The following is a 26,925-nucleotide window of genomic DNA, read 5'->3' as shown; positions in this document are numbered from 1 at the left end:
TGTGACCTTGATTCGTTGTGTCCAAGAATACTAAAGAGATACATTTATCAATAGTCTTAACATAAAATAATTTCTACTGTAGCTGTTGAAGTGCAAATATTTCTTACATCAATCCAAACTAAAATATAATAGACAATGCTTGTTCAGAGTTAGCTTAGCTTTAATTTACTGTTTGCTTCAATGTAGGCCAATCTCTGATCCAGACCCATTTATAGCTACCTCTAGGAAGCACTAAATCTGTAAAAAAACCAGTGGAACGGGCAGTTAAATGGCTCACTGAGGAGCTTTCCCCTTCCAGCAGGGAATAAATCCTCACCAGTCTACGGAGACTAATTCTTATTGATAGTAAAAAGCAAATGCTGGGAAACACCAGCTTTGGTGAAACTGGAAAAAATCATTTTCAATGAAAGAGAACACTGTCCGAAAATATTTTTATAGCCCGTTTCAGTTGGTTCTTGCATTATTGATTCAAGAGGGCAGTTCTTAAGAATGTTTCATGTAAATCAATTAATAAATCAAGTTTATTTGTTACATGTAATCATATAAAGTACAATCACAGTGAATTGTAAACCTGCCAATTCCTTAAATTTGTCCATTAAGAAAATAAATCTTAAATAGAATAGGAATAGTAATACATATAATTGTATGTTTGGAGTGGAGGGCAGTGATCCCATTTAGGTTCCCAGTGGTCTGAGGGTCGAAGTTCATCCTGAGCCTCTCAGTGCTGACCTGATGTATCCTTCTCGCCAACCGCAGCAGTAAGAAAAGCACGTTATCCATGTTGTTGTGATCCTTAATGATTATTCCAGACCTATTCTTGTAGCGCCTGGTGTAAATATTCTTTAGGCAGGGTAGAGCTGCCAATTGTGTATTCAGCCGTATAAACCTCTCTTTGCAGGGCTTTGCAGTCTTGTTCAGTGCTGTTTCCCCACCAGGATACCTGGAATGTCCCCAAGCATCTGAGTGGAAACTGGTCTTTCTCCCTACTGAGTCAGTATACAGTGCCCTGGTTAGACCCTTTGTTGTCATGTGGACAACAAGGTACCTGAAGCTGTCCACCCTATCCACAGATGACCGGTTGATATAAAGGACGATGTAGTTCCTTCCCTGAGTTATCGTTATCAGTGATCTATTATCTGTGATCGGGCCAACCAAAACTGTGTCATCAGCAAACTTGATAATGCTGTTGGAGTGGCTACACAGTCTTGTGTTTACAGGGAGTACAGCAGGAGGCTCAAAATGGTTGATGGTGGACTTCATGAAGCACATCGATGATAGACTGCACCAAGGACAGGTTGAATATCATTGTGAGCAACGGTGCTAGTTGGTCAACACATAGATTGAGGACTCACCAACAGTCTGGTCCTACAGCTTTCTTGGTGTTCACACACATTAACCTCACAAACATTAAGCTATTTTTGCTTGCTGGTTGCCGATGGCCTCAAAGCAAGTACAGTAGTTGTTTAGCTCACTTGCTAGAGATGCATCAGCACTTGACAAGAGTGTGGGAAGGTGGGCTTGTAATCTGTCATGGCTCTTGGACCTTGCCACATGCTACTGGGATTATCCTCCGGGAATTGTAGCTCCACTTCCTCCCCATAGTTCCTTTTCGCCTCTTTTACTGCTCTTCTTACATTGTAGGCTGCTGCTTTATGATTGAATGTTTCCAGACTGCAGCCCAAAGTTGTCGGCTGCAGTGCATGTGTTTATGGCATTCTGGGTGGTTCTGGTAATCCATGGTTTCTAGCTGTGGAATGATTTAACTGTAGTTTTGGGTACCGTTGCTTCTGTTGTTTCACAAATCAAATCCACCACAGAGTCAGTGAATCCATTAATGTCATCATTGATGTCAACAGTGGTATCCTGGAATGTGCTCCAGACTGCGTCATGTAATGCAGACTGTAGGATGGCCTCTGATTGGCCTTACCATTTCCTGATCTCTCACACCTATGGGAACATGCCTTGTATTTTGTTTACATATTTTGACCTCAGCAAGATGGCCACATAGTCGCTCTTCCCCAATGTGGGTAGCAATTCCACTCTGTAGCTGTTTTTAAATGATGTGCAGCAGTGATCCAGGGAGTTTATTCGCCTTGTGGCGCAGTCAATATGTTGATGGAAGTTAGGTATAACCTTCTTAAGGTTAGTTTGACTGACGTCTCCAGGAATAGCTCAGCATTAGGTTTACAGGTCTGTGAGTCTTTGCAAAGAGCCTCTCTTGTCGCATTTGGTGACATGTCTTCTGTGTTTTCTTTGATGTTGAGATGGTTGCAGAGAAGGACACAGAGATAGTCTTGCTTTTCCATGTGGTTGGGATAGTAGCTGGTGTTTATCCGCTCCAGCTTTTCCTAAATGTTTACTCTGATGTTTATATTTGAAAACTTCGACCAGCCAGCAGGAGGCAAGTTTACATAGTGGTGAGTGGATTTCTACATCCTAATGAGTATTCATGTTATCATTGTCAAATATTACTGTATAAACAAAAAGTACAATATTTTAAAAATAAATGGGAAGAGCTTAAATTTGCATATATTTAGTGGAGCTAGCAGAGAGGCGACTGATATGTCAGCACCTTTAAGAACAAAAGTTACATTCATTATTTTTAGACAGCAGCCAGAATAACGAATTTGCTGCCAAGTTCAATAAACTTAATTGAGGGGACTGAGCATATGAAGTTGTATGTATTGTTTAGATTAATGAATTATCTAAATGAATTACACAGGCTGACTTCCAGTAATCCAAAGGCATTCAGTTATTTCATGGGAAGGCAGCTCACTGATCACACTAATGCACTGTGCTGGCTTCTTTCTTTTTAATGAAGATAAGCTTTCAAATCACATCAGGAGTTGTGTGGCTGGAAACAGTCCAGCACCAGTCAGTTAACTGCAGCCAGCCTGCCTGCCAGCCAAGAGGTGACAGAGTGCACTGTGTGCACAGACTCTTCACTTTACAGAACAGGAGGGTCATGGGTGACGAGTCACGATGAATTAATGACTGCAGGTGGTCAAGTGTCAAAGAGTTGGCACCTGAAATGACGCACTGGCTTCATCATCACAAACAAGCATTACATGGGAATCTCTCACTGCCTCTCCCACGTCTTCCCTTTTCTGTTCCAGGAAATATGGTGCGTTGTTTTTCATAGAAGTGGAAGCAGTGAGGAAAGACAGAAAACCCAGTCTGTGTTTCTGGCCTTCCTGTTGTCCAAGTGACAGGGCATGAAATAGGTCAACAGGCGCCCATCAGGCAGGCGCTGGGATGCATAGGCATTCCTTTCCTCTTACTGGAATGGAAGATAGACTGAACTGAGGCTCCATGACGGCCACAGTGACTGAGCAGAGATTAGCCTGGACAGTAAGCTGCATCACAACAGCCCAATGCGCCACTGGAAACCATGAAAGCACTACTTGTTTAGAATAATATTTCATTGTGATACAACACTGTACACAACTTAAAAAACAAGAAAACAAGACTCTCTAATTAGATTCTAACTGTAAAATTCCTAAAAAGCAACTTCCATGGTATAATTTGGAAAGTGATAAATAAATGAGTAAATAGATAATACAAGACTATAGAAGCTCCTTGGGCCTGTGTCAAACAAGGGCAATCAGACAGTGTCTGTATTTGCAGTAGTCAGTGGAAGTGATCAGATATTCCATTTCATCAAGCTTCAGAGACTCACTGAAGACTAACATCAGTCTCAAAATTGATATTATGGAATAAAGAATAAGTAATAAATAGGATTTAAATGGCTGTTTGCACTCATCACACAATCAACATTTTTCAACTTTGGATAATTGTTTGAGATTCACTGGAAGGAAAGTCAGAGTGCTAGCTGTGACTTTCACATCCATAAAACTGATTTTTCAGGGTTTCTTTATTTCTCCACAAAGCCCCTCCCACCACTGTTTTTGGCTAATTTTCACCAATAAAATTAAATACATCTGAGATTGCTGCATACCTTCTTGTCCATCATATTTTTCATTGTACAACATCTTCCTGAACTTGGGTAATACAACAATTGTCATGAAAAGATAACAGTAGACTATATTTAAGTTGTTCTTTGTGCAAACACATCATTGCAAAACCTTATCTGCATAAGAGTTTACCTTCAGTGCACTAAGGAATAAAAGGTAAAACTGAGGCAAGAACTTGTAAACATTTGGTTTCTATTATCAAAATATGAAAGTATTTGTGTTGAGTTTATTCAATAAAAGGAGTCAGGAAAGAGTTTGCTGTTTCAGTCACTGATACTCAGGAAGTATGAGAGAGAAATATTCTCAGTAGCTGAGGTGAAATTTCTTCTTTTGGGATAACCCAATAATCAGTAAAAAATAATACAGCTGTGTGACGGAAAATAAATGTTTTGGTTGTGGCAAGTTGAAAAAGTAGGACATTTTTAAGCATTGGCTGAAACTTTTAATGTTAATAAATCATTTGGACTTAATAAACAGAAAAAAATAATTGTAGGACTGAAATAAAGAGCAAATAAAAGCTTATTTACTAAGCTGATACAGAGCTGTATACCCAACACTACTCAACCTCCTCTGTAAGTGGAGGTTCAGTAAAAAACACCCTTACACATTAGTCTGGACTCACTACTATGACATCTTGTCAGCAGGCAGAATGTTAAATCAATCGTGTCTGACCAGCAAACTTTCATCCTTACTTACTTTCTTTGTGCCTAAAAAGTGAACAGTTCTGTGCTTCCTCTGCAGCACTGCATGGAAGTACAGCATGAGAGCTGGCAAGCCACAGAGCACCACTTGGCCTGAGCTCCTTGGCTCCTTTAATCATTTTGATTGAATCATTTTAACTGGCCTGTATGCTAAGACTCTTAACAAAGCATCCATATGCTGACTATTTTACACTACTTATAGGGCCAATACCCTACAGAAATATCCAATAGCACGGGCCATGAGCTGGCCAACAGAGGGGGAGAAGTTCTTCATTCTCCAAATGGAAAACAGTTTAACACAGGGCTCACTGAAGGAATAATATGCCATTTTATGTAATTGCTGGTCGGTTTATAGGATAAGCATGTGTACTGGGTAACAGGTTGTAGTGAGTATTTCTGAACTTAGCTTTAAGCTTCGGAGGATTTCTATCTTTGTGTTATACATTAAGTAGACATGTTGCCAGATGTCTTCAGTATTTGTGATTCCCTTTCCTGGATTGAACAAAATGGACAAATGTTTTGTGGAAATATTAAGCTGATAATAAGAGATGGAAAGTCAACCTCTAATCTCAAGCCACACTAAGCTCCCTTTCATTTAACCACAGTTTAAAACATAGCCAACAGAGAGAATACCGAATTTACAAAAGGATTCACTAACATTTCTAAAAGCAAATTCAATTCATTTCGAAACCTATGAAACTTCAAGCGTTTTACATTTCAACTTTGATGAACTTTGACCTATAAATTCACACCATCTGGACAGCATTGACTGCTGTGTCACCAAAACTTCCAGCACCACATAGTCACAAATATGTGTTAATGAATTTCATGGTGCCAATTTATGGACACATTATGAATGAGATGACGCCCAGTAATCTCAACTTCACTCTCAGAGGATGAAGATTTGTCTTCGGGCTGTTGTTCTAAAGATAAAAACAGAGCTAGCGCAGACAGCAGAAACAACATACACACAGAGAGGCCAGCATTACTATTCCCAGACTGTAGACAAGCCACAGCTAGCTGCTGACAGATATACAAACCACATCAGTACAAGTCTGATTTGGTATGCATCGAACACACAATACTCAAGCTTAGCGATTCACACGTTCAAGCCAGCATGAGTGTTTTTAAGGTGTCAGTTTCATACACACATTGTGGGTTGCTCCCCTTTAAATTCATGAGTTTTTATAAACACAGACCTGAAGGCTTCAATGTATCAACATTATAGTCTTCAGTTACACAAACAGGACATTTAAACAGCACACGCCTCCTTCTGCAAACACAAAGAGCAAAGGAATGGCCGGTGTGTTTACTGTCCCAACCTCTAACTGCCATGGAAAGTATGACTGATGTAACTTCCTCTCAGTGTCCTGGCTATCAGAAGTTGGACAAACTTGCTTCCTCGTGTTAAATCCCTGTTCTACGTCAGTTTGCTCCGATATTGTGTTGAGGTGGCACAATAATCTATGTCCTTCCACATTCTTTGGCTCGTTGTTCATTGTTGTGTCGTAGTCTGCTCCGTGTGGAGAGCTGCAAATGCCAGGCAAAATGAATCAGTGCTTCAGACATTATAGCAGACAAATAAGCATTCAGTATGGCCTTAGAAGTGTTTTAATTGGCATAAGTCAACCAAGTTCAGACTCTAGCACTGTATGAGAGGAATGGGACTTCTCAGAGGTGGCCTTGGGAAGTTATTTTCAATGCGGTGATAAATTTGTCAGCAAGAGGGCTGCTAAAAAATGTTAATATGAAAAAATATCCCAAATGTTTGGGTGAAAGAGGAAGACAGATGTCACTGTGTGTCTGAGAGGAGGCCAAGTGTGGTTTATGTGTGAAACCAAAGGAGAAAAATGGCCTTACCACAGGAGAACACCAAGCTGAAGCTATGCAGAACGTAATCCTACCTGAGCACTACATGAAAATACTGTTTCCATTCCAATACTAGACATTATTGCCTAGTGGACACTGAAGTGGATCTTATCTGGGCTGGCAAAGAAATATCATTAAAAATACACACACACACACACACACACACACACACACACACACACACACACACAGTTATTCTGGTTGATTAAACATTTGCTAATTTTGATGTTGGGCAAAGCTATGATGACAGTTTCATGAGGTCATCAAACTCCATGAGCCAATTATAATGACTGAAGCGATAATTGTCCCGCCCTGACAGATGCAACTAAGCAAACAGGAGATTCATGGAGATGTCAATCAAGTACCTTCTGCACACAGTCCTTAAAAATATGTAATAAAGTAGATGAACTGAAACAAACATGACTCTGTCATTGTCAACAACACAATTAAATGCCTTACGTTTTTGTTTGCTTGTTTTTTTTAATTTCAGACAAAACTATTCTAAAAGAAAGGAAAAATATTTAAATGTTAAATTATATAACCATGGTGTTACAATCTGATATACAAACATCTTGGGTGTCTGTATCATGGAGATGACTGAGCTCAGTTTCTGTACCCTTACCAGCACAGATATAAATAGTAACTTCATGTTCTGTTGCTGAGTGTGAACAGAGAGAACAATGTTATAGTTATTGATAGTAGCCTTTTCCTCTAATTTCAAGAAAATCGCCAAGCTTTTCCAAGTTTTTGGCAATGTCCTCAAACATTACAGCTCCCTTCAAGAATCCTAATCACACTGGCGGAGAAACCATGTGTGTGAAAATTCCCATTTTTGACCATGTGAGAGTAACGACAATCTATTTTACCTCACTGAACAAACACGTTTTAGCTTTCCTTTAGTCCTGGGACCAAAATGGGTACAACTGACTGGTAGTCCTGAAATAGACCCAGTGTTATTGGACTATATTTTACTGACAATTCATCAACAGCTGACAACACGCTGACCACAGGCTCCGGTCTTGGCTGCTCTCCTGGTGAGCCAGCGGGTAGACAGGAAGGCTCAATGTAGTAGTCATCGTTGTACTTTGGTTCTGATAACGACCCTCTTATCACTGCAGCAGACAGCTTACTCCTTTAGCCTTCCACTTCAGAGATAACAGCATCGATCAAATCTGAACGAGTTCTTCTATGTTCCCACGTTTCCTTCCCCGCTTCCAGCACCAGAACTGTTATTCTACTTTACAAGCCCTAAATCTGACAAACATCAGCTGGCTGTTTCACCGTCTGGGTGGAATGAAAACTAATGAGGAGAGTGCAAACTTCCCTTCATACTCTTACCCATTACTGTGCTGCTGTTCACTGGAGCAAAACGGCTAATCAAAACCTTGTCTTCGGTTAAAAGGTTAAAAAGTTGATGCTTGTCATTATACTACCGCCTTGTCAAAAAACAGGAATACCTCAGGTGAAAAATAGATTCTATGTGTCCTCAGGCTGAGTGCTGTTGGATCAGTAATTTCATGTCATGAATGGGCGTGATGAAAAATCGAACAATTTCATGATTAATTCTAATTTGCTATAAAGGTCTGTGAAGATTCTCAGTCATCCAGGTCATGTTTATCCAAGAATGGTTGAATTGAGGGTAACTGGACTTGGACGAGCTACCCTCAATTCAACCCATCTTAGAATTTATTATAGATGCTCATTAAAGAAAACGGAGAGTGGATTTATAAGAGTAAGAGTTAAGAGTTCATTTCATGATGGAGTGTGGGAGGTTGGACCAAGGATCATGGAATACAGTTTAAATGCTTTTCATAGCCCGGAGAAGATGATTGATTATACAGAGTGTGACCATGGTGGTGTGCTTTCAGTTGCTCAGTTAATATTTTTACTCTCATTTTATTTTTAATCTTATAATTATTCTGTACCAAGAGTGATATTTATCAACGAGCAGGCCATTTCTGCTTAGTGACGATAATTAGCAAGGTGGCAGAAGTAATATCTGCCTTCTTGGTTGTTCCTCTTTGACTCAACAATCTTTTGTGTGTAATTAACTGTGCACTCTTTTCTCTATGTGTGTGTGTGTGTGTGTGTGTGTGTGTGTGTGCATGCATGGGGATGAACGATGAAACTGGGAGCTAATCTTTTCAAGCATGCAGTAGCTTGCAACCATTGCCTTCCGATCTGAGCCTACTGTGCTCTCTCTATCTTCAAGCAACACACATCACTGCTATGAAATGATACAGCTTAACACCCACTGCAGATTAAAAAAAAACAAAAAACATTGTATTTTGTGTGTGTGTGTGTGTGTGTGTGTGTGTGTGTGTGTGTGTGTGTGTGTGTGTGTGTGACTCTGCATGTTGCCCTAACATGCCACCTGCCTCTGGTCTATTCATTATCTATATTTGTTGAGACAGAAACATGCAAACATAATCACATGGCACCATAAAAAATGATAAACCTCCATGTACAGCATTTACAGATAGGTGTGTACAAATACAAGGAGGCCCTGTGCATTCACAAGCACGCGTATATTAACATGCAAATGCTCGTTTTGTTAAAGAAATTCGGAGAGGTTACGCAGACATGGAAGAGCAGCTTGCTTGTCTTTCGATGAGTGGGAAGTTGCTGCTGAGTGCAGTTCAGAGGGACTTTGAAATGGAAATCTTAGGGAGGCGCAGTGAGCTTGGGGCAGTGGAGGGATGTGAGCGTGAGACTGATGATACCATCTCCTCTGGCAGGTTCCCTCATGCTTACAGTCGGGCGGATCTCACTCAGCACTTTGCTCTACCCGGCTCCTGACATCTACACACAGTAGTGAATGTATACACACAAACGAACCTGTGCTCACTGAATACAGTAACACAACACAGTGGATCCGCTAAGGTATTGACATGCTCAGAAATATTAATGGTGCAAGAACAGAGCTGAACAAATAACTTCTAACCCGTTTAGTCAGCTTTCATAACTCCATATTCATCAGTGCTCATCAGTCAGTGCTCTGCTGGTGCGCATCTTAGTCAGTACTCATTAGTCAGGACTTGTCTGTCAGAGATGTACTCAGATCTGACATGACAGGAGATTAGCACAAATCTATTGTGTTTGGCAAATGTCTGTCTTCGCCTTTTAAATCAAAAGAGAAAGGCAAAAACAGACAAGGAGGGATAAGTGATGCTGAGGAAAACCACGATACAAACAGAAGCAGACCTGACTCTGTTTCCTCCAGTCTCCCCGTCTGGTTCCCCATGTTGGTCCGCTCCGCGACTCCCACACTCCACACCGGGGCGGACTAATCCAAGAATCCGTGGCTGCGGGGGGAGAGTTAGGAGCGTGTGGGAGTCTGGGTTGTCGTATCTGCTCAGCACCCACAATCACCTCCGCTCAGTCACAGTCAAGGGGAAAACCATAAGAAACACAAAATTTCTTCTTGTTCTTCCCTCCTTCTTGTCTTCTTTTCTCCACTCCTTCCCAGGACTGTGTCTGTGTGTCTGTGTGCATGTGTTAGAGGAGGCAGGCTGTGTGTCCTGTCAGTGACTGCCTGCAAGTGTGTGTGTGAATGTGTGCGAGTATGCGTGTCCTCCAGGACTGTGACAGTATGTCACACTGGCAGGCAGGCGGGCGGGCAGGCAGCGTCGTGTGCACTTCATTATCGCTGTGATGACTGGAATCAGCTCAGAGGGGGAGTGGCTTCCCTGGTCATACACACACACACACACACATTAACACACACACCTCCTCCCACTCCTGCCAGGCAGTTTACTCTCACCAATACCAGTTGAACAATGGTGAGATGAACCGTCCCTCTCACTGGTACTGAAAGGACAAGTGAATATACAGAGGGAGAAAGAGAGAGAGAGAGGGAAAGGGAGAGAGAGCGATGAGGGTGGGGAGGGGAAGGAAGGAAAGAGGAGCTAGAAGAAAGGAAAGGCACTATTTTTTTTATTTTTTGGCACGGGGTGACAGTGCGGCTCTTGTCTTTTGTTTTCAAGAGAACTTGCAGGCTGGGACCATTTACAAAGTCTCTCCTGCCCACACACACACACACAGACACACAGACAGACAGACAGACAGACAGACAGACAGACAGACAGACACACAACAAAAGTCTTAGTAAGTGGGTAAAGGGGATAAGAGGCCACCCCAGGCGTCGTATATCATTTCCCCCCGCAGCGCACCCAGCAGGAAACAATACTATGTGTGTATGTGAGTGTGCCTACAGTACATGTGTATGAGGATGGAGGGGGTGTGTGTGTGTGCTGGTTTTTGGTGGGCTTGTGTGGCGCTAATAGGACACTGGGTTGTTTTTTTTTTTGTCTCTTCTCATTCACAGTGTATGTAAGTGTTAAATATTCATGATGGCGAGCGCTACAGGGAGAAACCAAGTTGGAAGGGAGTATGACTCGTCATTTTTGGTCTAGTCGATTTTCAGTGTTGTATTTTTGTGTGTGTGTGTATAGTGCAACTATCAGGAAAATCATTGTGAAACCCTCTTGGAAGTCTGACTAAAAGAGAAGGAAGTCCAAAACTGCAGTACTACGCTACAGGCAGATTGCAGTCATTAATTAATAAAAAAAAAAAGAAAAAAGAAATAAGAGAATTACATTTTATTTATGAGCCAAAATCAAATTCATCCCAACAGTTACAGGAAACCAAAGAAATTATAACCGCATTATTTTGCAAATTAAAACTGACGATTGACATAACATTCTAGAAATACCATACCACACCCACATTATTATTTATATAATGACTATTCAAGGTTTCTATGATATAGCACGCTCTGCTGTGATGGCCTGAAAAGAAGCGCTCTATCAGTCAAGGGCGCTAATCTGTAAGAAGGACTGGGTATCAGAAATGAAAATGATTCTTGACTGCATCATCAGTTTCTTAAAGCCACACTTGACACAGATAAACCCTGATATTTTTAGTAGTGTGAGTCTCTCTGTTGCATAAGCTCAGAGCTACCAGTTTTACGCTCACAGCTGAATAAATAGAATAATAAAGGAATAGCCATTTAAATTTGTAGCTGTATTTGATGCGCAAAATACTCTCCAGCTCCAGCCAAAAAAAAAAATCTCAGATAGCTGTAAGAAAGGTCTAGTTTGCTGCATTCTTCTACCCACGTCAGGTTGGATATTCAACCCTTTCCTACAACACGCTGCCACTTCCAAGCCTCTTTACAGATCCAATGAATGTTGCATAAACTATTGCGTTTCCCGTCTTCCTTTCTCTGTATTCTCATCCCTCTTCCTCTTGGAGCAGCACATCCACCTTGGTAAACAAACACGTCTTTAATCCAGCTAAGAATGTTCTCCTCACCGCAGGATGTCCATCTCTGTGGGCCCAACAGGCCTCTTTCAAGATCTGGCAGGACTATTTCTCTTTGTCGTGCAACTTTAGGGGACTCGCTCGGGTCACAAGCTTCTCAAGGGAGGAATTTTCAAAGTTGATGCCAAAACTCTTGGTCAACAAACCCTAAAAGAGACCAGGTGTGTTTATGTCTGAGCTGAGGCCAGATACAGGCAGCAGATGCAGTGTACAGTGTTAATTCTGAAGCAAAACCCTTCTGGTGCACTGTAGTGAGTAGGAGGAAAGCTATTCCCACTTGCCATTATCCGTTTTACACTGCCTGCATAATAAACAGAGGAGTGCATTATCAGTACTACATTGTAGTAGATATTTAGACATATTTAGTGATGCACGGGGCATTATGGGACACATAAAAGGTAAAGGTGTTTGTAATTTTTGCTTGCCAATTTATCATCATGTGTAAGCATTTACTATATGTCTCTTTACTGCTTGTGTCAGTGTGCGTCTGTCATGGCTGAGTGCTTATGCAGGCTGAGGCGCTTCCCTGGTGGACTGAGGCATGTTTGATTAATTCATCTGACAGATATGAGGAGCTAAAGGACCATACCTCTCCCTCCCGCTGCCTCCCAAACACTGACGCAGACAGACAGATGGGGCCCCGCTGGGAACACATGTTACGGCTGAGTCTGTCGTCTGAGTTGTGCATAGTAACAAAACTCTGGGTCCGTTATATTCCTGTACTGCGTCAGCTTCTCTGCTTATCTTTCGCCGTGGCTGTTCACAGAGGTCAACCAACACTAGCATCGTACATTCATTTTTCTTTTTTGCCTGACAGGAAAGTTGTGAATAGGGAAGATACACAAGCTATGGGTTGATAAATTGGGGAATATAAAAGTCCATCTGGTGGCTCTAGCAAATCTCACATATAGCGAATAATCTAACTCCATCACTTGCTGGCTTTCGAATATACATGTTTATATTACAAATATATTGAACAAATATCAATATATCATATTTTAGAATCTCTTGTGACAGTCATTGTTATATATTGTGATACCAGCGCTGCACACAGGTCCAATCTATCAGCTGAGGTATCACCACTGAAACGGTATCACTCAACATCTCACTAATTTGTGCCTGAATGACCTCTGACTTGAAAATGTAAGAGCAGGACGTTGCAGAAGGTGAACTAAAACGCATGTATGTTCAAGACTTTTAAGATCAACTCTGCTCACCCAAACATTACCGATCAGCATGAAAGCATGGACTGAACAGGGGTGAAATTAAGTGCCTGTCAATGAGGTGCCCATTTGTAAAGTTATGCCCCCCCCCCCCCCCCCAACAGTCTTGTTATTTATAGAGCAGGACAGTCTTATCTCCTTCTGTCTCTTCTCCTCACACACTCCGCAGGGACACCTCTTCTAGTGAAAGCTTTACTGAATTAATGATGAGGTGTTTTAAATAAGTCATCAGGATGAGGCTGGGTTTTTAACCCGTTGTCTGACAGCACGGTAGAGTTGGTAAAGTGCCAACTGGGATAGAGACAAGAGCCCATTAGCAAAAATAACAGTTTTGATTCATTAGTGCAGCATGCTGTGAGGGCAAGCAAGGGTGGGGTCAGACTATCAGTCAGCTGACCTTTTTAGCCAATACTCTCCATGAATGAACTTGTGTAGATTTCAATTCTTGGCGACCTTTGATGTTTTATACAGCTATCTAACTTTCTGCAATTACATTCTTTAACACCTAAGAGACGTATAAAAGTAACTGTTCTTGAATCTTATTTTTTTATAGACATTCTTTTGAAGTCTTTTAGCGAGACAAAAGCCTTTAATCTCGAAAGAGCAGTGACTCCAGTGAAATCTGTCACTCGCAGTGTGGAGCCTGAAGCTGCATAGCTGATATCTAGTTGGAAGTGGAGATGAGAAGGTACCGTAAATCTTTTTTCAAAAAATTATAATAAAAATGGTAGTTTCTATCTAGTGTGAGCAATTTCGGTTGATTTCATCTAGAGAGAAAAAAATGGTACTGCAGATCAGTTTCATGGCTGAAGACTGAATGTGACACTAATCAGAATTTGACTAAATGTTGTACAATGCTGTGTCCTCACAGTGCTGCAGTATTTTAAAAAACTGCATGGATTAGCATGAGTAATATGCTATATTGATTGTTTCCTCATTTTCCCATGTATGCACAATACCTCAGGCATATTTGACCTACTTCTGATAAAACTTTAAAAAGAAAAGATGCATCTCATCACTGCAGTCCTCATTTCTACATTTACCACTGATTGTCTAAACTAATCCAGTTCCTGTTCAAATATGCCTGGTCAGAACATGCCTCTGGTACTGCTGCTGGCACCTTTCTCGAGAGCCACTTATCCAAATAACTTTGCACTGGGCACTTCACTTCCTGGAGTCCTTAGCAGTACGCCCGCCAAGTGTCAATCAGATGAATGGTTGCTGAGAAAATCGATTCTTGGAGCATACTAACTGTATGCACATGTCTCATTGTTTATAAGTTGGATAGATTTCTTAAAAAAATCATGAGAAGTTCAGTCGATAAGAGTGTCATTACAATGTCGGTGTGATATAACAGAACTGGATACTGGACTGAAAATGGTATCCATTCAGTCCAATAACAATTGCTTGCTAAAACTGCTTTTCTCAGCTCAAGGAAAGTACTACAAATATAAAACCTCCATGGATCAAAAATGTATCATAAAAAGAGTGATAATTGATCTTGTTTGCAGTTCGAGGTGTCCTGTCAGTAGTTTTACAGATGTCTCTTTTACAATGGTGGTCTATGGGGAAAATGCTTCTTGAGCCGCAGGTGGATTTTTCAATGCAGTAACCACTGGGAAAAATTGTCTGCAAGGCTGAGCAGAGGAGCCCTAGTTAGCTTTTGTAATACATCCATGGTCAAGATCCGCTAGTAAACAAATTTAAGGCCGCCATATCAAGATCTGGTGGATGTTTTTGTCGAGAAAAACAAAGGACAGTGCTCCTTACGCCATAAAACTTTAGGAAAAGTATGTTTTGAAAGCTCAGTCAGGATTCTGTTATGCATCCACAGTCTAGCTTAAAAATCTGCTTGGATGACTTCTGAGAAAAGACTCAATTACTGGCTGACAGGTATGATGACAGCTCTGCTGCAGTGCGCCTCAGAGCCCAGTAAGTCCTGACTGCTCCTTGTAAGTGTGGAATGTCACATATCAACTAGGGAAAAACTGGTCTGTTTACGATGGACCTGTTAACGCTGATGGGTGACAATATCACAGAGGCACACCTGAAGACACACCTGAAGACACACCTCAGCATTCCACTGAATGTGTTCATCCCAAAATGTCAAAATGCAAATTATGGATTGCTGACACTTCTCTTCATCTCCATATCAATAAATACAAACATTCATTTCAGATTGTTACATCTCAACATCAAAGAGATACCACAGATCACCACCCCAATCTATATTCAAATCATGACATTTCCCCTGTGTGGATACGTCAGAAGGACTCTCAGGTCAGATTCAGTGACTAACTATTGACTTAAACAGGTTCAATAATAATTGTCACCACTTGCATGCATGGTTGGCTTTGATTTTCCACTTGCTGATTAGCTTGATTTTCTAAACCTGTTTGACCTATACATTCATTGTCTGTCCTCATATGTTCTGATGTGCACAGGTGTAAAGTCCTGACTCAGGTGCAGAACAACACAGCAGGACTGATGGGAAAATCATGTCAAGTAAAGCAAGGGGAGAATATTCCTATTAGTATGTTTGAGCTTGTGTAGTATGAAATAATTCAGTGAAATTACTCATTTACTCACTTACTTATTATAAAATACATTTGATCGGATCAAATCATCAATATTTTTCATATTTTTCACCTAAGGGGAATAAAGTTAGTTAGTTCAAAGCTAAAACCCAAAGGGTGCATTTTTAAAAGGGAAAACAAACACCTTGAAATACCACGACTAATGATTTTGCTTCTGCTCTAATGGCAAAGCAACTGGAATGCAAAACAAGTTCAATATAGTGTCAGTTTATTTATATACCGCCTTGAAGACAGACAGCATAACTTACAATATATAACAGCATCACAACACTGTGCCATCTTTAAAAGATGTTTTTCTTTATGATAAAGAATTATTTAACAAGATTCCTGCCCTCAACTTGGTCGACTACCAGAACTGGCTAGCAAAACTAGGTCAGACCGACTACGTGAAGGGTAATTAATTCATCATGCACAGTGCAAAGTGTGAATGTTTTCTTGTCCTTGGTTGTGAAAACACTTTGAAAAAACAAACTTTGGTTAATTAGCACCAAATCCAATGGAAGCTGATCATAGTCTAATTGTCTCTGAAAGAAGCGAGAGCCTCACTTGGCCGTGGTTTCTCAGCTCCTCTGGAGTCTTTTGTCAAATAGAATTCAATTATCTTCGCTTCAGCACAACAGCCCTTTGAAGAAGAATTTCACTGGAGCACAGCATCTACACAGTGTGTGTGGATGGGCTGCCGTAAACAGATGCAGCTATCGCCCTCACAGAGGATTTTACAATAATGTGCTGTAAACAAAAATATTTACTACAAAAAAAAAAAATCATCATCATCATCAATCATTATCAACTGCCATATTTGCCCTACATACCGAGCTCATAAGTGCAATACCAACACACGAGACATGTAAGAAGTGTTTATCAGGACCTGGGATCCTGTTGATAAGGTGATTAGAAAGTGTTTGATGCAGTCACAGGAAACACTGATGTCATGGAGCACAAACCCCCAGCAACAGCACTGTGTTTATACAAACACAAAAGGCAGCAGTGTTTGTCTCATATGTGTCTCACCATTATCATTTCAAGTACATCACACAGCTTCATTCTTTTAAGTATTCTATAATGTGTCCACACTTTTTCAGCATTCACATGCAACACCTGAGCCATAAATGAACCTCCATAATAAATATTGATAGTATAATTCTTGATCTACCACACCTTTACAGCCTCAAACAGCTAAACACTGGTCATTTAGATTAATCTAACTAAAATGGAAGGAGTCTCTGTTTGTCTGTATATATGTATGTACCATTTTGCCAAGGACCCTGGGAAATGCAGTGTTAAGTGTGAGTTCTTCAGATGTTTTTGTTCCTAGCCAGTTGATTATCTCACGTTCGCTATTAAGTTGAAGGCTATTTTTGCTTGAAATGCACATCCCTGATTGTATTGTGATCATCACCATTCAAGGGCCGCGACTCTGCTGAATCTGGGAATAAAAGACACTTGATGACTTTCGGATAGAGTGCTTTAGTTTCTGGAAATAGCCTTGTCCCACATTGAAAGCTGTTAGCAATGACTAGGTATAAAATAAAAAGGATAGTTACAAAAGGTTAAAAAAGTTTGTCTTGTGATGAGGATTCATTCTTTCTACTGAATCATATTACTTCACTCCAGTACATAGATTTTGGTGGCATCTAATGGAACGGACTTGGTAGAAATGGATATTCATAAGTACATTTTAATTAGTTTATAATCATCTGGAAATAAGAGTTGTTGTCTTCGTTACCTTAGAATATGCCCTTTATATATAACATATGGAGCACTGCCATGTTTCTACAGTGGCCCAGAACAGATAAACCAAATACTGTTGCGTTTTTGTGAGTTTTGCAGCCACCTTGAAAGGGCAAGGGGTGGAGGAGGGGTACTTTGCCATCTGCAACTTCACCGCTGGATGCCACTAAATCTGGTTCTTTGAATGCTATATTTAATATATCATATATTATTTATTCATTCTTTGCTGCAGACCTCCTTTGTTGATGCTGTAGGGTACTGTATGAAGTTGAAATTCTGAATAAGCAGTCTGGCTGTCTGGTGAATGTTAACATATGAAATGCATAACTTACCGCTTGTAAGCAATTTGAAGTGTGATTTGTTGTTTGGATGATCGGTTCTCAAGAAAACTGCAAGTAGCAATACTGAGCAATTGGCCCGTTATGAACAGGCACTGCACAAGTATAAATAATGCAATTTCAATAAAGCAATTACAAAAGCATCTCACAGCAGGGACCTTTACTTCTCTATGTTTGTTTCGTGGTATGAAGGCAAGCGGCCAGAGGGCAATGAAGTGAATTTTGTCTTGTATTTTCAGATCATAACTGAATTGTAAGACTGCTTTTCAAATATGGATAAATGTGGACCTTTTGAGCACAATGGGAAATAGTTTTGTGAAATGCTGTTTAGAATAAAATCTACATAATATAAGCTGCATGGGAAATGATTCAATTTAGTTTGAAGTTGTAAAAGATGGTTAAGAGGATACTTAACATGAATTTCCCAATAATATTTGGCCAAACCTAAACATAATCATGCTTGCTGTGATCCACAAAATGTTTCCATGGTAAAGAACAGTGTTCAAACATGTTTTATTTAAGAGTGCAATTATATTTGACACTGAGGTTAATAGTAGAGTGTTTATCTAAAATAATGTTTGCTTAAACAGTATTTGCATATTTCATAACATTGCATGAAGTCTCAGTAGTCGGTACTATACAGTAAAATCTGCTATACAATACAGTACTGTGAGCTAAAGGAACATTAACATAGAGTGTACATGTACACAGGGACACGCAAAGACATGTGACATGTCGCACTCTAAAGCCAAATAACAGCAGAAGACCAGCCAATAATATACCCGGCTTCATCTTCCAACTCATGCTTTTGGATACAAAAGAGTTCATTTTTCCTTATTGGTCATCCAAAACATAGCCTGCTGTTCACATGGCTGAGCAGATGTTGGCTGGAAAACACACTATGAATTTGTCCAGTCTCTCATTTTTGGACTGAAACCCTGAGAACCGCAGTCCACAGCCACCTGCACCCCACCGGTGCCAACCAAACACGAAGAAAGAGACAAAAGAAAAAAGAGAGTAATGGGCAAAGAGAGGCATCTCTCTGGCTGCTAGCTGCAACAAGCACCTGGAAGCTGTAACCATGGTACCATTACTTATGTGCTGTGGCCCTCTAGTGGTCACAAGTTGTTAGTTGCACAACTTTCATACTGCAATGATCTCTTAACCCTGATACAGAACAGGTACAAATCACATCCGCAATTTGCGAAGATTATAGGTCTGTTTGCTGCTCTACAGGATTATATTATGTTTTTGTACATCAAACCAAATCTCTAAAATGATTTATATTTTAGAGATTTGATTTATTTTAAATATCTGACATGAGTTGTATTCCCCTACCAGACAGAGTGCGAGGGCGGGCCTCAGCAAGATCTGAGATGGCTCCGGTGGTCACTGTTTTCTTCATCCTGGAGCCAGAGGCAGCAGCTCCCAGCACAGGCTTTGTCAAGGCATCATCACTGCTGGCTCGTTTCAGCTAGAAACACATCAGCTGTTAATACCAAGAATGTACATCAATCTAATAATATTACAGTAGTGATATATTTCAATTACCATTTATCACAGTAGACTACATTGTGTATGCGACTCACCCTGCTGAGGCGCTGGTCTGAGGCCAGCATGTTGGAGGATCTGGAGGTCTTCATGGCTGTAGAGGTGGTGGCAGAGGAGGAGGAGGGTGCAAAGGAGGTCTGCTTAGCCCGCTCCTGGAGCCCTGGCTTGGGCAGCCCCACCTTGGTGGGGCCCGCTCTCATCATGGCTGCGTGTCAGCTGACTACACCTGAGAGAGAGAAGACCAGAGGAGAGAGAAAAGAGGAAACTATTGAATAACAAACTTTTGAAAGGTTATCCTAAAGAAAAATAAAAGCTTGATATTCGGTAGTATTCACTAGAGTACAGCAGAAGAGCCCCGCTGGCAGATTTTGGCAGAACACAGATACTCTGAATGTTTCACTGAACAAACTTTATGTGTAACTTCACTACAATAGTTCATTTTAATAAAAAAAAAAAAAAAAACATAGTAATATTACAGCAACAATTACCAATGATCAATTTAGACAAAAGCTGAAATTTCTGCTTATTTCCTTTGTGGGGCAGTATATATCTAAATATTTCAAGAAAATTATCTGCACTGCAAAATAATATATATTCAAATATTTTATAAGCAAGACATAGGTGTGGGTCAAAAACAGTATTGTTCCCTTAAAGACCACACATGTATAAAAGTGCAGGGGAAGCACAGAATAATAGCATTACCTTTTCTTGGTATGAATAACAAGGCTATAAGGTATTACCACTGCCTGGTGGCATTTGTGGCTGATCCAAAATATACAAGACAAGAGTTGCCTCTGAGGGCAGATAAGGTGAAGCCAGGAACAACAGCATTGAACTACTTCCTGCTAGAGGGAGGAGAGAGAACACAATCTCTTATCTGATTATTTCAAACTAGCAGCACTGACCAACAAGCAGAAGTATCTCTCCACTGATTTAGTTACAAGTATGCAGCCAGATACAGCCACGGCTGTCATTTCTTTGTAAAGAATAAAGTTAAAAAGCAGCATATTTTTCCATCTCCTACAGGATGTGCTCACAGAGACTGTTGAAGGTGTACATCTGATGTCCAGGAGGAAATGTACTCAGCTGGGCAGAGAGTAGCTGAAGGAAATGGAAGTAGGCGGGAGTGCACTTAAGCGCGGAGAGTGTGCGCTGGTAAAGAGCTCTGGAGTTCCCAGAGGACGGGCTGAGTCATTGATCAGGGCTCTGAGAGGCATGGGGCTGTTAATGGAGATAGCCTCTAGTCTCTGCAAGAACACACGAGTTAACCAAGGACAGGGCTGTCAGGCAGGACGGGCAGGATTTTTTTTTCTTCATCTGCTACCAACTATTTATATTTATTTCATTTGCTAGGATGATTGTAAGGTTGCAAATGTAGCACAACATTTGAGAGCAGAACAATTCAGATTATTTCCAAATCTGCAGTTAATAATACTCAGCAGACCTGCAACCAATGATATTATGGGTAACAGGAGCAATGTGGCAATGTGACTACTTTTACAGAACATACAGAGGATCCACATCAGTAAAATGTTCACCACAGAGGACAACGAGTGCTTCATGCATTTTATGCTGCAATGTTAGAGATTGTTTGCCTGTGGTTAGGGACTTGTCTGATAAAGAACACACTGTATGCACTTGCCTCAGTGAGAGCATGTGTCTCTCTGCAGGCCCCTCATATGATACTCAGAGCTCTCTAGGCAAGATCTTGTGACTATCTCCTGCCCGGCCTGGTGGCTCAACACCTCAGTTGTGATGCCTCACCTCCCCTCAGATCAGTTTACACGGCCACTGCACCACGTTTGACCTGCTTCTCAACCTGTCCAGGCTAAATGAGGAAGTGAGGCAAAATTGAGGATGTCCCACTTTAAGTTATAATACGTTCCTTTTGAAAGTGAAGGGAACTAAGCAACTACCAAACACGTGATGTGAAGTAAAGCCTGCAAAGATTAGGTCTTTGTTTTCACCTACTTTGGACCACAGCAAGGTTCGTTCAACAGGACTCAGTTCTGCAGATATGACCTCTCCACATCCCTCTGCAGAGATATGAGGCCAATTTCTCAAGAGCCAGAACTGTGTCCCACTTACTTTATAATGGCCTAGTTAAAAACCCAAATGTCTTTGAGAGAGACAGCGGGTTGTATTTTAAACATGAACTAGCTGTTCATGTTACACAGTGTGAGGAGGGTATGTCTCTGTAAATGCGACTCAACAACATTTACTGCCTTTTACATAAACTACAGCTCACACTGTCTAACAACACAAACATGTAGAATGATGACATCTGGCTTAAGCAAGGCTGGTAAAAAGTTAAATATGGGAATTTGCTCTTAAAAATACCAAAATTAGAAAACTAAATATAATTTGCGGTCACCACAGCCATAAGTAATAGGTTGTTATCGGCCTTAATTATATTGCCTTCAAAAACAGGAAGATGAATGTAAAAGCTGACTTTGGGACGGAGTAGTAGAAGACTTTCTCAGAAACTCTTGACGGTTGCTGCTGGACTCGACTGCTGACAGAAGATAAAGAGAAAGGAAGAAGACCAACAGGCGACAGTTATCAGTTTGGGCCTGGATGAAACTATCACACATCATCTGATCTGATACAACCCTGGGGGAAAGGACAACATGCTTTCATCACACAAGGAAGATCAGCACTGACACGCAATGTAAACATCTCACCAGTTCAGACCAAGTCAACAGATTGAAAAGGTCGACAAATTTGACCTGTCAAACAACACACTGCTTCATTAAGTGTGTGAAATTTGATTTTAGTGAAATTTTAGTTTAGTGCTAGATAAACTAGAGCAAACTATTGCAATATATCAATTTACCTCTCAGAGCTCACATAAATATAGCTCCAGCATTTAGAGTGAGTGTTACTTGTATTTCTTTCACTAAAAAAAGATGTATCATAAATTTAAGGGGCAACCTGTTGTAGAATGACTGTCCAGCAAAACAGGGGCAGAAGTTGAGTCAAAACCAATAATTACTCTTACTTTAAAAACCCACTATATATACTGTAAGAGTTACAGAGGAAATACCATTTTGCATGCATTCACTGCACTGATATGTATTTTGGCCGACTCTGTTTGCCACAACCACATGCAGCCTCAGATCACATAGGGAAATCCTAGCTAACCAGTCCTGACCACTCTTTGACCTTAAATGCAGAGCAGGATGGGCCGTGAGCACTTTACCTCAGTGTAAGGGTGTAGAATATGGAGCAAATCTGTCACACATCAGACTCTCTGTGTATGCCAACCAACATCCTGTCACTGTCATTTAAACACACCTTCAAAATGACGAGAGGGGAAACTGCAGTCCTGTGCTGAATGCAAAACACGCTGTGGTTAATTAAGCAAAATGGAGTCAGGTGAGACTAGACTGCTTTAAATTCCATCCACAGAGAATAACATTTAATAGGTTTTAAACACTGCAACACACAACAAAGCATAACCAACTACTGCTTTACAGCTGTGATGAGGATATAAGATGTTTTGGTATGTGTCATCACATCCTCATCTGCTCTTTCCTGCCTGACTCAGTGGTTAAAGGGTGATTTTTTTAAGGGCCAACATACACCTAAATATAATATCCTGTAAGCATAATATTAGCTCAAATAGGGCGGCCTTTTATTAACTGGTGTTGTAAAAGTAAATACAACTCTTGCACAGAGGCCAGGCCACAATCCCCTTTCAAAGACGTTTTTCAGTGGTTGACAGAAATGTGCGAAATCTGGCAGAAATATACACAGCAGATGTTTTCAGTTGCTTTCTTCCCGACCTATTATTTAAAAAAAAAAAAAAAAAATGACTTCAGTTTTTCCCATTTCAAAACTTTCCTCTTCTTATCCAACGGTTGCCAATTATATGAAATCCAAAAATAAACTCGACTTATAAAGTTGTAAAACAATGAAGATCATCTGAGATGTGATGGCAGATTGGTGTCAGAGAGAAAATGCTAAAGAAAATGTAAAAAAAACAACAAATAAATAGTGGTGCAGCTCACTCACGTGTAGTACTGGATGCTGTCCTGGGAGCCTGCCCTCTGCCTGAGTGCCCTAAAGCACAACTGACCAAAAATATTTGTCCTTTTTGGTGAGTGCTACGGCGAGAGCGTGAGGATGAAAATGAAGCGTCAGGAGCAACTGCCTCAAATACAGCAGACAGGATGAGGAAATACTGCAGGCTGCCAACCGCTGTGCTGTGCGCGCCGTCGCCTCTTTCACTCTCTCATACAAAGAGGAAGAGAGGCACAGAGTCTCGGCTATGGGCATGTTTTTCTCCTCTCACAGTTTTTCCAGACTTTCACTCTGTGAAAAACTCACCGCAAGAAAAGGGAGAACGGAGCAGTAGGCGCTGACACCACCGAGCCAATAAGGGTAATGATTTTTTAGAATGAGTGATCACACAGCCTGAACTGCTGCTGTTAGAAATACAAGTTTCTGTACTTTGTCCTCAGGGCTGTGGCTTTCGATGTGATTTAACCTGGGATCATGTGTTTGTGTGTGGTTTGTGGGCGAGACACGACTGTTCCACTGTATTCTTAAATTAAAAACCACAGCTGTACAAAGTTGTGCTGATTTAGTGAAATATTTGGGCACCATGTCCGGTTCACGTCCGACTAAATTAAAGCAGATTGTGAAAAATAAAGATTGATTTATGACTGCTGCTGTGAGTTCTTTATTTCCATACCATCTGTAGGCTGTTTGGACACACACAGAGGTCACTTCACTGACAAAGCCATTCCTTGTCTCAGAAACACTTCTTAATCTGAGGGTGGGTCATTTGTGGAGGGGCTTGCATTTTACGCTCTACCATACTGGTCTAATTTGGATCCCACAATCTACGGCATGCAAAGGCTGTAGAGCATGTGGGCAGCGAGCGTACTGCTCTCTGGGCCGACATGAAACAGACTTCAGTTTGTGGCAAGTGGCTAACTGTGGAACGTGGTCTGACCACACCCCTACTCCACCACAAAAAACTGCTTTTTAAAAAGGGCGCTGCAACAAGTTGAGAAACAGTTCAGGAATATTAAAAAAAGGCACTGTATATTGTTTCACACTCTGCTGCAGATACAGATCTTAACTGTGATTTGAAGTGAGCTGTGGGCTGATTCAGATTCATAATTATTAGTGTATAATCACCTGAAAAAATGTTTGTGTTTTTGTTACTATCTACACAGGAAGTGGGTCCTCTTCCACAGAGCCAGCCATGATGCAACGCTTTGTTTCTACAGTAGTAATTAGAAGAAAAAAAACACTGACTCTAGCGAGGGCCTTTCGTGTTTTTCGAGACCGCTATTCTTCTACACACTTGGAGGGTGGGGTCGGGGATGAGGGGTTATTCAGTTGTTAAGATCTGCATCTCTTGACTATGCCACTAAATCCTACACATTGGTCCTTTAAATGCTGTCAAAACACTGCACCATTTCTGTGAGTGTTCATTGCCAGTGGTCACACATGTTCCTCCCTGTTTGGTAACTGGATTACCCCACCACAACTACAAGAAATACTCCTTTCTAATATCTGTTTGTCTGTTGAAATCACATATTATGACACTTCAAGCATAGTTCAAATGAACAGGCTAACAATTGTCTTAGTTTAGGATGTCAGTGCAAGCCCTCTGTAGCAGTATGGGAGACAAACACGTGTGACTTTGTTTTCTATTCTAGTCTACCCTTCATACATGGCTGCAGCGCTGAACAAACATGATTTATGGGAGCTATGTTTCGAAAATATTGATCCATGGCTCAATTTGTCTTTATTCCAAATCACACAAGAAGTGCATTAATTCCAACTATGTTAAATCCCTGAGGGGCAGGAGGGGTGAGCTTGCTGAAGGTAGGCAGAAGTAAGTGAGTGTAACTGCCTGTAAGGTGAAAACAGAAGGTGAAAAATGAGCTACCGTCCAAGGGAGAATAAAAGTGTTGCCTAGGAAGAGTTTAGACAGCCTTGTTCCTACGTACTCTATACACCTGGTGTCAAAAGCCGTTGCTTTTTATTGACTTGTAAAGGAGTTTAAACACAAGGGCGTGGCATTTGCAGATGATCATGCTCTCCTCAGTACAGACACTCAGACCAACCTGTAGGAGACAAATCTCTTTAACTTTAGTAAGAAGTCATCATAAAAGAACAATAGCATGCTCCAATGTGCCCCAATATAGACTGTAACTGACTTGGAAGGAAAAGCAAAGACCTGCTTCATTTACTTCATGTCTACCTCACTTATTCACAAGCAGCACAGTAATTACCAACACACAGACCGTTTCTGAGCCAAAGTAAACAACCAACTTCAGTACGAGAATATTTCTATGAATCTACAACTGGAATAATCTTCTGTACTGCCAAGACCCTTTGCATACATTAAAGCTGAACACTATAAGAGAGGGTAAAAATGGAAACAGGAAACAGCAGACCACAGGATTACAAAACAGGCCAAACATTAATAAATAATGATAGAGCATAAAGCCATGTAGCCGGATTCTACCTAAGCGAGGTGGCTCTCTGTATTCCTGTCACTGTGTGATAAAGGAGTCTGAGAGGACCGATCACTGGATCTCACACTGAACTATTTACAGGCACGGTGAAGCTCGAGTGTGCGCCTCCTGCTTCTTAAGTCTCTTCCTTTTTCCTCCCTCCATACACAGGAAAGAGCACTGAGTCACACTCTCCACACAGACACACCACAGTCTCAAAGGATGTGAAAACAAATATAAAAAGTGTGATGATGGTGATTCAGCTGACCATGTGGCTTAAAATACTGCTTTTTTCCATGATCACTGTAGTAGACCCTACCCTCATTATACAGTAATATAGATATTACTGTAATTACTGTAAACAGAAGTAGATTACATTGCAGAGGTTGTGCAGGATTACAAATTCAACGTTAAGATTTTCTGCAGAGAGAAATTTAGATGTGATTTTGACCATTGCTCCAAACATTATTGAGCATTATCTGGACATAGTATTGAGGGTTTGACTCCATACTATTTGGTGTGTAATGGCACAATGACTTTCATTTCATTGGACATTACAAACAAGCTTAGGCAATAAAAACTGTGGTATTATTTAAAGCCACAGCCATTAAAACAATTCAGAGAACTACAGCCTTTTAGATGTGAAGGGGTCCCCAAGTTGTCAACAGTATTTGAGAGAATGAGAAAAGATTCAATAAAGAATCTAATTCAGTAACGTTCAAAATATAAAGCATTGTGTCACATTTTAAAATACACAATACAAAGTTAAACTGGTCAAGGCATAAGCCAAATCATTTTAATGTATGTGAGGGTGTGATGATACCATACAGCCACACCAGCTTCAGCATCGTCTTGAAAATGATAACAGCTGTTTGTCCCTGTTGCTGTAGCAGGTGCTGAAACTGATTCCTGTCATCTTGTCGTCAGATGTGATCGAGCCTTTTCAGTTGTTGGCCCCAAAATTGTGGAAGTCATGTGTAGTCCCGTGAAGTCATGCCTGGCCAAACTCTGGCTTGTATTTGCTTGTATTTGCTCGTCGTGTGTGCACTGGCGTTGGTGTTGTGATTTCATCTGATTTTCTATCTTATTTGTGACTTTTTATGTTTGATCCCGTGGTTTTGTTTCATTGTAACG

The 26,925-nt window shown here is 40.8% G+C and overlaps 1 protein-coding gene across 1 annotated transcript in view; it reads right to left on the bottom strand.

The window, feature by feature from the left end:
• The window catches only part of specc1 (sperm antigen with calponin homology and coiled-coil domains 1), a 61,380-nt gene extending 37,975 nt beyond the window's left edge, over positions 1 to 23,405 (bottom strand). The window contains exons 1-3 of the mRNA XM_053331021.1: positions 23,327 to 23,405; positions 19,348 to 19,535; positions 19,097 to 19,232 (exon numbers count right to left, since the gene is read on the bottom strand). Of these exons, the coding sequence (XP_053186996.1) occupies positions 19,097 to 19,232; positions 19,348 to 19,512 (301 nt within the window). The 5' untranslated portion in view covers positions 19,513 to 19,535; positions 23,327 to 23,405. The remainder of the gene's footprint in view (positions 1 to 19,096; positions 19,233 to 19,347; positions 19,536 to 23,326) is intronic.
• Positions 23,406 to 26,925: the final 3,520 nt, after the last annotated feature.

This window comes from Scomber japonicus, chromosome 13, assembly GCF_027409825.1.
Source record: "Scomber japonicus isolate fScoJap1 chromosome 13, fScoJap1.pri, whole genome shotgun sequence".
NCBI lineage: Eukaryota > Metazoa > Chordata > Actinopteri > Scombriformes > Scombridae > Scomber > Scomber japonicus.
Note: the sequence above shows the minus strand (reverse complement) of the source record. Positions and strands in the feature narration are given on the sequence as shown.